The 12143-nt window shown below is 53.2% G+C and overlaps 1 protein-coding gene across 1 annotated transcript; it reads right to left on the bottom strand.

The window, feature by feature from the left end:
- Positions 1–2430: 2430 nt before the first annotated feature.
- UCRPA7_8319 (putative gpi-anchored cell surface glyco protein) lies at positions 2431–5241 on the bottom strand (the record flags this gene model as incomplete). Its single annotated transcript, XM_007920841.1, has 1 exon — positions 2431–5241. One exon carries the CDS (start codon positions 5239–5241, stop codon positions 2431–2433), a length of 2811 nt encoding a protein of 936 aa, XP_007919032.1.
- Between the last annotated feature and the right edge of the window lie 6902 nt (positions 5242–12143).

The raw sequence follows: 12143 nt of genomic DNA, 5'->3' as shown, positions 1-12143 counted from the left end.
GCCGACGTAAACTTCATTGACATGAGTGGCAGGAGTCTGCTCTACTTGGCAGTTGAAAGAAACTATCAAGATATTGTCACTAGCCTCATCGAGGCTGGTGCTAATCTAGACTTCACTGATGAGGAGGGCAGGAGTCTTCTTTACTTGGCAGTCGAAAGAGACTTTCAGGACATTGTCACTAGCCTCATCAATTCTGGTGCCAATGCGAATATCACGAACAAGAAGGGCGAGAGTCCACTTCTCTTAGCAGTTAAAAGAAACTCTCTTGATGTTACTATGAGTCTCATCAATAGTGGTGCCAATATAAATTTCATCGACAGCAAGGGCAGGAGTCTAGTCCACTTGGCAGTTAAGAATGGCTTTATTAACCTTTTGACTAAACTTCTAGGTGCCAAGCTGTCACCAAACATTCTTGATTACCGTGGCAAGAGTCCTCTTCACTTAGCTGTCGAACATCGCTCCATAGAGGCCGTAACCGAGCTTCTGAAAGCTGGGGCATTGACGAACATTACTGATAGAGACGGAAATAGTCCTCTCCATTCGGCAGTCAAATACAGCTTTATGGAGGCTTTGACTCAACTCTTGAGGACTGGAGCATCGGCGAGTCTTACAAATCAAGATGACGAGAGACCTATCCACCTAGCATTGAAGTGTGCCAACCTAGAGGCAGCGACTCTGCTTCGTGATGCTGATACAACAGTAGATAGGTATGGTGATAGCCTTCTCCATTCAGCAATTAGGCTAGGCTCGAGGGAATGTGTAACCAAGCTTATCAATGCCGGAGCCAGTGTGAATACTATCAACAAGTGCGGCGATAGTCCTCTCCACCTAGCAGTATCAAAAGGCTCCGAGGAAATTGTGGCTGCACTTGTAAGTGCCGGGGCTGATGTCCATCTCAGGAGCAGGAATGGGCAGGGAGAATCTGCTCTCTCCGCTGCAGCCTGGGGGGGCCGAGCTACAATCGTTAAATTGCTGTTGCGTTGCAAAACGTGATTTGCGTTGAGAGCGTTGACCCTGGACGGATGGACAAGGGCGATATTCACATGTTTACAATGAGGTCCTTACGACGGTGTTGTACCTGTTCTTTTCTGACACTAATACCCACATGATGTACACAAATAAGTCTTCTGTATTGTCATATGGATAGGCTTCTTCATAGAACTTCAATAGCCCTACTAAGGAGGTTGGACTTCATAATTGTGTACACCTGGCTGTTGCCAAAAGCGATGCACACAATCACGTTCTGACAGCCGATTACATCGTACGATATGCTTTATAAGCTGAGACCGACTATATACAACCAGAGGTCGATTATGGATTGTGAATGTCGAATACAGATATCGATGTCACTGTTTGGCAATGGGTGAGCCAGTCCTTCAGTCAAACAGTGTCTCTTAGTCGGATCGATAATGCATGTTGTGGAAAATTCGATGACCGACACAGGGATAGGCTGGGAAAAAGAAACCGTGTCAGGCCATTCCACAGCCTGTTCCGAGATCGCCTTGCCGTGTCTACCACACAGGCAGACTACGATCTAGCTCCGTTATACAGGAAGGAACGACACCTCTATCACCATCATATCAAGAGATCTCATGTTCTCAAAAGCGCCTCGAGGGCGTTCTATTATCCCACGCACAAGGCTCTCTCCCCTCCACTCGTCCTGCTACGGTTCTTTCTCGGGATATATATATGTGAAGTATGTACAACCAACAACGACAACAATATCATCAACAGCTCAGAATGCTCCCATCTTTTGTACATACTACAAGATATGCATGCATCGCATGTATCTCATCTTACTACCTCCTCCCCCCTTACTATCTTTCACTTTCTCCACAGATCTTCACAATGCTCATCAGGCAACTTGAGCCTTAGCCTCTCAGAAGACTACACCGAAGCAAAAAAAAGAATCTCAACGCCTCTCCTCTGCTCTGCTATGAATCGAATCGAATGGAACGGATGGTAGTGTAGGTAGGACAGGAAAACAAAGGACATAACAACAAGAATGTCAGAATCCCCCCCTCTCGCATGATCGGTGGTGGTGGTAGTGGTGGTATCATATCAGTGGTGGTCAGGTTTCAGCCGTGAAGCAGCAAGCCAGCTTTTCTCTTTCCAGGGCGAGAATATAACAATTTGGAGAGAAAAAGAATAGCGTCCCCGAAAACTCAAGAGAAAAAGAATGAGTTCGGCGACAGCAAGCAAGGGAACAAAATGGGAGGTCGTCAGACTCGTCAAGTGTTGTTGGAAATTTTGGTGGGGTATGATATGGTATGGTAGACATAGAAGAACCTCGTGCTGAGGCACCGGATGAAGCTGGGCTCGTGGAGAAGAATGGCGAGAACATGTAACCAGTACGCCGGGCTGATGATGCCAAGTGGTGTGGCCCTTAAAGGCCGAAAGACGTGTGATTCTGATGCGCATCTTGAAGAACTACATGCTGTCAGTAAACCCTTCCCTTTCATCTTCAGCAAAGAACAACTTACTATGCAGAACGTTCAGCTGCCCGGCACGGTCCTCACAAGCAATTTGCAAGCCAGACCCGTCTACGAAATCCAAGCACACACTGTTGGGCAGTTCCTGCACTTCCATCTCCGGCGTGTATGGCTGACGGAAGTCACTGAGATGGTAGCGTTTGATCGCACCAGCCTGCTTCTCGCGGCCCATAGCCGCTGCTGTCGTAGTGGCCGTGACGCCCTGGACGGCGCTGAGGATGAGGAACCCCTGCGAGTCCAAGCACATTGTCCGTCGCTTCCAGAGGAGGTTGTCCGGGAACTGAACATTCACATCTCCCAAGTATGCAACGATGCTCGGGACGTTGGGGTTAATGCTGCCGCGCGATGGTGGGACGCCAATGCTGGCCTCGACCTCGGCAGCGTCTTCCTCAGTAACGGTCGGAGAGATAGAGGGTGGCAGCTTGTTCCGGCCCGAGCTCAGCGAGCTCGAGAGGCGCCGCATGAAGCGACTGGCGCGGCTCTTCCCATCCTTAGTGGAGCTACCGCTGATGGATTTCCTATCAGACTGCTTCTCATCACCAGATCCGCTCGTCTCCGTCATCAAAGAGGGAGAGAGGGGATTGCCAGGTGTGGGAGGGGTGATCACGTTATCCCGGCTGATCGATGATCGTCGGCTGCTGATGCTCAACCGCCCAGTGAAGCCCGTGTTCGTGTGTACTGATGGAGGCCGAGAGGGCGACCTCCCGGTTCCTGGTGTTGACAGAGCAGGAGACGTAAGGTTGAGGTTGTCAGTGGAAGGCGACTTGCCAATCAACGATCCCCGGCGCTCCTTAATGAAGTCCTTAACAATAGACAAGGAAGACCGGCGTCGTGGACGATTACCCTCTAGCTTATCTTCTGTGCGGTCCTCTGACTGAGACCGTCGCTTCTTGTCTTTCGACAATCGCCGTTCCTGGATAGACGGACGAGGCTCCTGAGGAGGCTCAGCCAGAACGGCAGGCGCAGGGGAAGGCGCCAGAGACGGGGCAGATTTTTGGAGATCCACAATCAGTGTGGATTGTCTGAATTCCACCGGAGTGTACTCCGTCGAATCCGTCCGCAGCTCCGGTGTCTTGGGGAAGGGTTGGCTTGGGTCACGGATAATGCGCGCGGTGACCTGGACCGAATCAGGCCTACCACGCGGTGCATTCCCTCCTTCGAACATAGACAACCGACTAGCCACAGACGCAGACCGCTCTCGAGAAGGAGCCTTATTCTCTTCAGGGGATGTTTCCCTTGACCGTGGTGGAGAAGGAGTTAAGCCTCCCCTGGTCAGAGAATTGGCGCGCTCTGCAACAGACGGGGAGCGTGCAGGATCGCGAACGCTGCCTCTGCGAACAGAGAAGAAAGCAGAAGACGGCCTTTCCTTAGGTACTCCTTCAGTAGGGGCGCCGCTACTGACTGACAGCATTTCAAGTGCCTTGATCCGTTGTGAAATGTTGGATCCAATCTTGCCAGTCTTGGGCGCTAGATGACTTGAAGACTGCTGTTGCGTGAGCTTGTGCAAGAAGGCCGCGCCACCTGAGAGCGACCTGGCTGAGCTTGTGGACACATCGCCAGGTGCCAGAAGAGGACCTCTGATCGGATTCGACACCGTGCGCACGATTCTTGGTGTCTGCTTCGGAGGACTTGAGGCGAACACTGGGCTGATTGGTGATTTTGACACGGCTATCGGCTTCGCCTCTTCTACTACCGCATCTTGTAGTTCGTCCATCAAGTCATCGTCATCTGAGAGACCATTGTCCCTCTCGGGAAGTTCCAGATTTGTCTTAATCGGTTCCACGAGAGCCCTCCGCTTAGAGCGTTTGCTGTCAATGGAAGCTGTCTCGACATCAATAGAAGCCTTTGCGACGATAACGTGCTCCGGTGCCGCCTCCTCGTTGGCCTCCTCGGGAGGTGTCACAATAGCGGGAACTGCAGGACTCGCGATGGAAGTCATGTCCTGAGTGGAGAACTTGGACTTCGGTAGCTTGAACTGCGGTGAGACGGGCGAGGCGCTCTTTACATCATCTTGCTTCAGGTCAGAAACGTGAGTAGGTTCCGATACCTCGGGGTCCCGTTCAATTGACTCCATAACTTCTGGCAAGTCCTGGGCCCTGGCAGCGAATTTTGAGATTGGGAGAACAGGACTCGGTTCTGGTAACTTTTGTTCAGTCTCAACAGGCAAGACTTCTGTTTCGACAGTCGGCTCGTCGTTTTCAACTTCCTCCTCAACCTTCTCTTCCGCCGGGACCTCGTGTGTTTCAATGGTCTCTTCTACGTCCTGGACCTCGGCAATGGGAGTATCTTCCTCGTTGATTTCGTTGTCGTCTCCGGTGATTTTTTCATTAACATCTGCTTCCGGTTCCTCGTCGTCGTCCTGGGGCACCGGCTTTTCCTCATTCACATGCACCGTCTCATCCGTCGACTCCGATAATGAAGAAGCCTTGGTTGAGTCGCCAATCTCGGAAGAGGCGCCGATGGGTGATGCAGGATGCGAGTCTAGCTGAGAATCCACAGATACATGGTCGTTATGTATTGACGAAGCAACATCAATACCTGAGTCCGCCTTTGACATGGACAACCTGTCAACCTGAAGCATAGATGGAAGGTCTTGAGATTCATTGTCCTCAGTCTCTTCTGGAATGACCTCAGCTGGAACAGGCTCTTCCCGTATGCTAGAAACTTCGGACACGGTCGCAGGTGGAGATGGAAGCGCGGGCTGAAGGCTCTGCTTCTTCTTCTTCTCTCTTAGTTGCATTGCCTTCATCAGACGAGCCTTCTCGGGTGTTATGGTATTCTGCTTTGTCGGTGGCGCAATCGATGCCATGGCGGACTTGATCGACACTCCTGAGCTGGTCGCTGGCCTTCCGCTGCCGCCGCTGGTATGTGGCCTGATCGGTCCAGTGTCTTGCACAAGCGGAAGGTTTTCTGGGATAGGTATCGAGGTTGCCAGAAATGTGATCTCCGGCGCCTCTTTTATAGTAGAATCTGAAGTGTCCTGGCCCTTGTCCTGTGACTTCCCCCTTTTTGAACCCTTTGAGAGCTTGAGACCTGCAGGAATGGTTGAGACAGGCCGGTACCCGCCAGCTGTTTTCGGCCTGCCGCTGGCATCCAGAGAGGGTCTCGGGCCAAGCTTTACCCTCGGTTTGCCATAGGTGTATGATGAGTAGCTATACAAGTCAGGTCTGCCAGATTGGAATGAGTAGCGCTGGGCCGTATCTTGGTCAAACGACTTGGCTGGCGATGCCGGACGAGGAACGCCCGTGAAAGAGGGCGGTTCTGTCGTGCTAGCAAACTGCGACTGTTCTGGTGAGGCGGCTAGGTCTGCATTCAGCGCGACGGGTGGTGAAGTGGGCAACCCGCTCTCGCTGGGGACGCCTGCGGTCGCGGGCCGCGAGTCTTCCTCTTTCACAACCGACTGTCGCTTGGCTCTCTGTTCTTCCTCTTCCTCTTCTGCTATTTCCATCAATCTCCTCCGCCGCAGGGAGCTTGTCGAGGACGATGTGGACCCGGATGCTGTGTGCAGCGAGCATGCAGCAGACAGCTTCGTATCCTTCAGCTCCTTTGCCGTCGCGATCGAGAATGTGGTGTCATAGGGAGCGAAGCGTTCGCACACCGAGTTGAAGTGGACAGTTACTCGAGCTGCATAGTTTCGGTCACGAAGTTAGTCCCTGAATTTTCCCGACGGTGATCCAACCATAAAGCCCCTTGAGTTTTGAGGCGTAGGAGCCACCACGAAGGAACAGCACGCGGTCAGCACATACCTTGAACTAATCTGGAGCAATCTTCTGGCAGGTATTTGATGAGGACATTCCTCCTCCTGTATCTCAAGAATCCGTACAAGGGAGAGGTATCCTCGTATTGTGAGATGTTGTTGCGGACCTCGACGATGCCCCCATTCCCGCGACCTAGCAACTCAACCTCATCGCGACTGGCATATTTGAGGAGGAACCTATTTGGCGAGAGAAGAGCTCACGTTAGCCCCGTTAGGGTTTCGAAGGTAAATGCAAGCGGAACGGAATGACAAGAGAACATGGGAGCTCTCAAATTGGAAACCGGTCAACGGGGGAGTTCCCGTGCCTGTCCCGGGAAGGGGCGTTGCGAACCACGGCGCGTAGAAGCTTAATTGGGGGGGATTCGGGGGAAGGACGAGATGGGAGCTAGAATGAGCATGAACATACCATCCTCCGGGCTCCGCTACGGCAGTCTCATGCGCTTCCTTGACCTTGGGATCGTCCAATCCATTCAGCGACATCTCCAAATGACGCGTGGAGCTCGAATGGCGAGTCCAGAGAGATGCGGTGGTTCAGATCCGTCGCGGCGTCTCTTTTTTCTGGACGAGATTCTCGAAACGGGCTGTTGCTGCAGTGAGATGTTGGTGGTGGTGGTGGTTGTTGCTGTCGCTCGCGGCCCCAGTAAAAAAACGATATTCAGGGGTAATAAGGCTGAGCGAAACGAAACGGCATGTACCGAGTCACAGGCGAGGGCGCGGCTCGCAGCGGTCGCAACCACATGGAATGGTATCTTGGGAGGAGACGGCGATAGGAAACGGACGGGAGGTTATCGTGCGTGTTCGAAGGGAGGGTCGGACAAAGTTCGAAACAGACAGCTCGAGAAATTCGGCGGCTCTGGGGTTGTGTGCTTGTGTGCTTGTGTGCTTGTGGGTGTTTCGGTCGGCAGGTGAGACGAGAGGAGCACGGATAATGGATAACTGGCTTGGACTGGACAGGACTGGTCTGGGCTGGCTCCAATCCAATCCAATCCAATTGTACGGGCAAATCTAAAACACGGAAGACAGCACCGTGGGCGAGTGGAGAAGCGCAAGATGAGATGGGGGGTGGTGCTCTAGCTCGACCTTCGAGAAAGAGTGCTGCTGAGTGCTTTTGACAGATAGGAAACAAAGCTTCGCCTTTCCAGCTAGATGTGAAGTCAGGTAAGATGGGCAATAGCTCAGCCGATACGCGTGAGAACTAGTAAGAGAAGCTGACAGAGGCGGTGATACTGTAAATGGGATAACGAAAGACAAGAATTAAGCAAGCAAGCCAGCAAGCAAGCAGAAGCCAGCAGAAGAACAGAGCGGCCTCTCTCTTCTCTTCGCTTTTCGAGGGAGGGATTTGGATGGGAAGGGGGACAGAGAGAGCGAAACGGCCTGGCGCTGCCGTGCGCTATGCTCTGCACTCCCTTGGATGTTTTATTTTTTAGGTCCGCTTTTGGAGATGCATTCACAGGGGGGACCCCTGACAAGCGACCCGAAATGGGGGATGAGAGGCAACGGGGGCAAGGGGAAGTGGTTCGGGCGACTCTGAAGAGAGCATATAGAATACCGGTAGAGTGTGGGAATGGGGACATGAAATGCCTCCTCACTACGCTCCTATTGTACTAGTCCGGGCTTCTCATCTCTCAATTGTCCCCCTGGAATATCATTTTATATCATTTATATCCCATGCGCGTCGCGTCTCTTGAAACAGATGCATCGATTATGACAGTCTACCTATTGCTTCTTTCCTTTCGGCGCGAGCCCAATCCCAAGTGCCCACCGTTCGTCTCAGGGGCCACTAATCCGCTCTTAGACCTGCATTCAAAATCTCCTGCATCGCCAATCAGTGCGTCGAACCCTTCATGTTTCCTGCAGGTCCTTCTGCGCAGCGCGCACGCACCCCTGCCTGCTTGCCTGCCTCCCTCTCCCCGTTAGGAACCACTTGATGGGCGAGTGGCGCGGGGGAAGAGGCGTTCCCAGGTAGGTGAATCGATGCGGGAGTTCCATTTGATAAGCCATGTGGTGGCAGCTGGCTTGCGTCGAAACATTGAATCGAGGCGTCCAATATCAAAACCTGTTCCGAGATGTGGAATGCCAAACTCATATAGACAACGCCATGTCACCCTCTAGACATCGACTGTAACTGTGAAGAGACCAGATGACAAGACAAGCCTGAGCTATCTAACTAACTAGCCACCTTAAACTGGTTCGCCCGCCCGTGATTGCCGTCCTGCGCAGTCGATCATCAACGGCCGAGCTACGATAAGGTGGCAATAGATTGGGGACGTTGAACCAAGCCGTCGCAATATCCGGATCTGCAAAATGAAAGGCCTACATCTCCAAGCAAACACCGTTAGAAGAGACACAACACTTTCCAGCATGGCATAGTCAACAGCCACTACAAGAATAAGAGCGCATAGAACACGCAACCTCTCGATGCGACCTCACGGCCCTGAGCCGGTCTCTGCCAGTCAGTCATCGCATCGCATCCCGCTTTGACCTCTTTGCCCCTCACGAGAGCTCACCTCTCTGCGTCTAGGGTGGGTGTGCGTGGGATCACCCCAAGCATCACGAGCGGTACCGTACCTATATAGTCAACAAGTAGACTGAACAGATAGCCTGCAGGTAGATAGATACCAGGCCGCGCCGCGCAGCCCAGCCCACAAGTGATGCCATCTCGCCGCAGAGTGCGTACAAGAGAGCGACGAATCGGAAATGCACCCTTCACCGCAGCAGCGCGATATTTCTCTCTCCCGCCCAGGCCAGGCACCTCAGCACGCGCAAAGCGGGCTTGCAGGATGACCCGTGCGCCACCACAAACACCGGCCAGGCTGCCCAGGCATGCCGTCGACAAGGTGTTTCCCTGATCCGATGTGCCGCTCCTTCTTCAGGGGACGTGCATCCCACGTGTGCTGTCCTCGGGCGGACAGATCTTCAACACTTTGTGTCTCTGGATCCGAGCTGGAAGCATCATGCCCAGGTCAACGTAGCTGGGGACGACAGATGTATGGACTATAGACATTCAATATCGGCTGAGCGAGGTAGACGGATTCATGGGCAAGTCCGTCCCGCGCAATAGCAATATATCAAATATCCAACCCATCCCAGGTTTCCCGAGAACCGCACGGCTCGCAATCCTTGAATAAAGGCGCGGGAGGAAATGAAAGAAACGCCTCCGCGGCGGCGACTATGGCGCCAAACGTGATGATCTACTGCAGTATGAATATTTAGCTTTCGCGCCAATTCGAGACTCGACAGACCGAATTTGGGACGGCTCTCTCACAATCAACCTACGGATTTAAGGTAGCCCCCCCGGATCAGCTCTCGTCGAGTGAAACCGGCCCATGGGTAGGCAGATTCGGCAGCTCCCGCTCCCCGACCTACCTAGGTAACCTTACCTACCGACTAACGACTCAGTCCAAAGCCCAAGCCGGGGGATGTGCAGATGGCATCTTTTCACTCAACCTACAACAACACTTCACCTCACACCACACACCACACATTACACACAAAGACAAGCAGCCGTCTAGATCATGAGCGGTGAGACAATCCCATTGGCAAAAAAGATATTGTAAGAACCCCGACATCTTGTTGCTCGTAACAAGCTACAATAGGTTATTTTCTTCCTTCCATCATGATCGCAAACCCCCCTTCCTCTCCCCCTTTGGTGAGGTGAGGCGAGGCGAGGCGAGGTTCACAGGCGACCTGGAGGCATAACAGCATAAACTACATGTTACAGGGATACGTTCGTTCGTTCTTTCGTTCGGTTCGGTTCGATTCGGTTCGTGTTTTGCCATACGAGGAGCAGCAAATGGGGAAGCTTGGAAGACAGAGAAAACAATTGACAGAAAAAAACAAAACCCGCTCCCCTTCTTTCTCCCTTTCCCCTTTCCCTTGGTACCAACATCTTAGAAACTACCATGCCCACAAACACTCTGCTCACACGCGCCCCATAGCAACCCTGCAAGCATGAGCATATGCATACGTCTTGACTCCCTCAAAGCACCTCGTTACATGGAGCGCCTCCCTAGCCGGTCCAGTGACCAATATGACAAATATTGCGGAGGCTGATATGCTCAGTCCAAAACTCGCGGTCCTTCAACGGATCGAAGCTTCTGTGTGTTGTCTTCACTCCTGCAGCAGATCGAGTCCGTCAGCCACAGCTGATGACCTGTGCCATCAAGGTAGAAAAGCGACAAGCGGCCAATAGATTTTAGGGTCAAGAATCCGAAGGGGGATTCTTAGGCGGCGGCGGCTGTTCTAGTTCTATCACAGGCGGCGCATCGGCAGTACCCACAACCTCTGGGGAGTCATCATTGTCGATCTGCGCGGGCTCCTCCTCCACAGGGCCCTCAATAGCAGTCGGGGTGAACGAGTTGTCGCCGTCCTCGAGAGGCACGGGGTCGTGGCCGCGGCCGCTGTTGCTCGCAGACACTCCGACCGCAGGGGCGATGCCCTCCGTGATCTTTTGCTTCGTGGTGCTCACAATCTTCTCGGCCTCGCTGACCTTGCCTGGGACGATGGACTGGTCTCCTTCTACCCCAATCGGGTTGTCTTTGTTGTTCTGGTTCTCCAGTAGAGCGTCCTTGTTGAAGCGGACAAGCATACAAGATAGGTTGTCAGTACTGAAACGGGACAGCGCGTGGTCGACTAGGAGCTTGGCAGCAGACACTGGCTCTTGGACATTCCGAACGAGGTCAACGGCTTCTTGGTCAGAGCAAACGTCCCACAACTAGAGCAACTGTTAGCAAAAGCAGGTATAGAATAAGCAGAGGGACTCACTCCATCGCAGGCGATGATGATGAACTCATCCTGGTCAGGCTGGATGACGGTTTCTGTCGTGTATGGGTGACCGGTAACAAGGTCCTTCATGTACGTGTCGCCAAGGGCTCTTGTGACAGCCAATACACCATTGACTCGATTGTTCAGAATCAAGCCGCCAGCATTTGCGATCCGCTTTCCTTCATTTTCGTCGCTTCCCTTGTGATCGTACGACAAGCGGAGAGCCTTTCCGGAACGGCAGAGAATGATACGGGCATCGCCCACATTCGCGGTATACAGGACGCGCTGCCTCGTCGCCGCGCCCTTTAGCCTGGCATGGGCAGCCTCGGGGGTCTGCTTTTCTAAGCTGGTTTCCGATTTGCCCTCTTCAGGCTTTGCTCCGTCGTCTGTAACTTTGGCCGCGGCGGACACCGCTGGCGCGATTGATTGGGACCCGGTTGCAGAGGCGGTACTAGGAACTCTATCTTCCCAACGTAGCACAGCTATAGCCGCCGTGCAACCACTGTTCTTTAGAGGCAGCTTCTCCAGCTGTGTATCAACTGTTGTGAAGGTTTGGTCCAGGAGCTCAGGTATCGGGGCATTCGGGTTTTTCCTAACGATTTCCTCCAAGATGAGATGAAGCTTCTTTCCGCACCAGTCTGCGGCAAACGTGCCGGCATGTCCGTCGAAGATGGCAAAGTATCCATTGTCGGTTTCAATCATGTCCTGGGCGGATGTGGTAGACTGGCCATCGCCGCTCTCGTCTGTAGACTTTAGAGACTTTTGACTGCTTGCCTCTGTGACCAGTGCCGGTGCCGGGGTCTGCAGGAAGTTGTACAAGAAGGCATGGGTGTCCTCCATGGTTCTTCGGCACTTCTTATTCCTGTCCTCCCACACACCCACACGGAACGTAGATCTCGGGCCGGGCAATGACTCTCCGGCGGCATTGTTGTGCTGGCCCTGGGGCACGGCAAGCGAGGGGTCCTGCTTGCCCAGCTTCTGTAGAGGTGTCTGATTCAGGGCGGAGGCAATATCGTTGCTACCGCGGCCAACCTGCGCGAAGTTCAGGGTGTTCTTAGCACTAGCCAGCAGACTGCTAGCCTTACTACTCACTCCGCTACTCCGTCGCTTCTTCTGCTCCGCCGTGCCGC

Source organism: Phaeoacremonium minimum, assembly GCF_000392275.1.
Source record: "Phaeoacremonium minimum UCRPA7 unplaced genomic scaffold PA7_03_scaffold_585, whole genome shotgun sequence".
NCBI classification, from domain to species: Eukaryota; Fungi; Ascomycota; class Sordariomycetes; order Togniniales; family Togniniaceae; genus Phaeoacremonium; species Phaeoacremonium minimum.
Note: the sequence above shows the minus strand (reverse complement) of the source record. Positions and strands in the feature narration are given on the sequence as shown.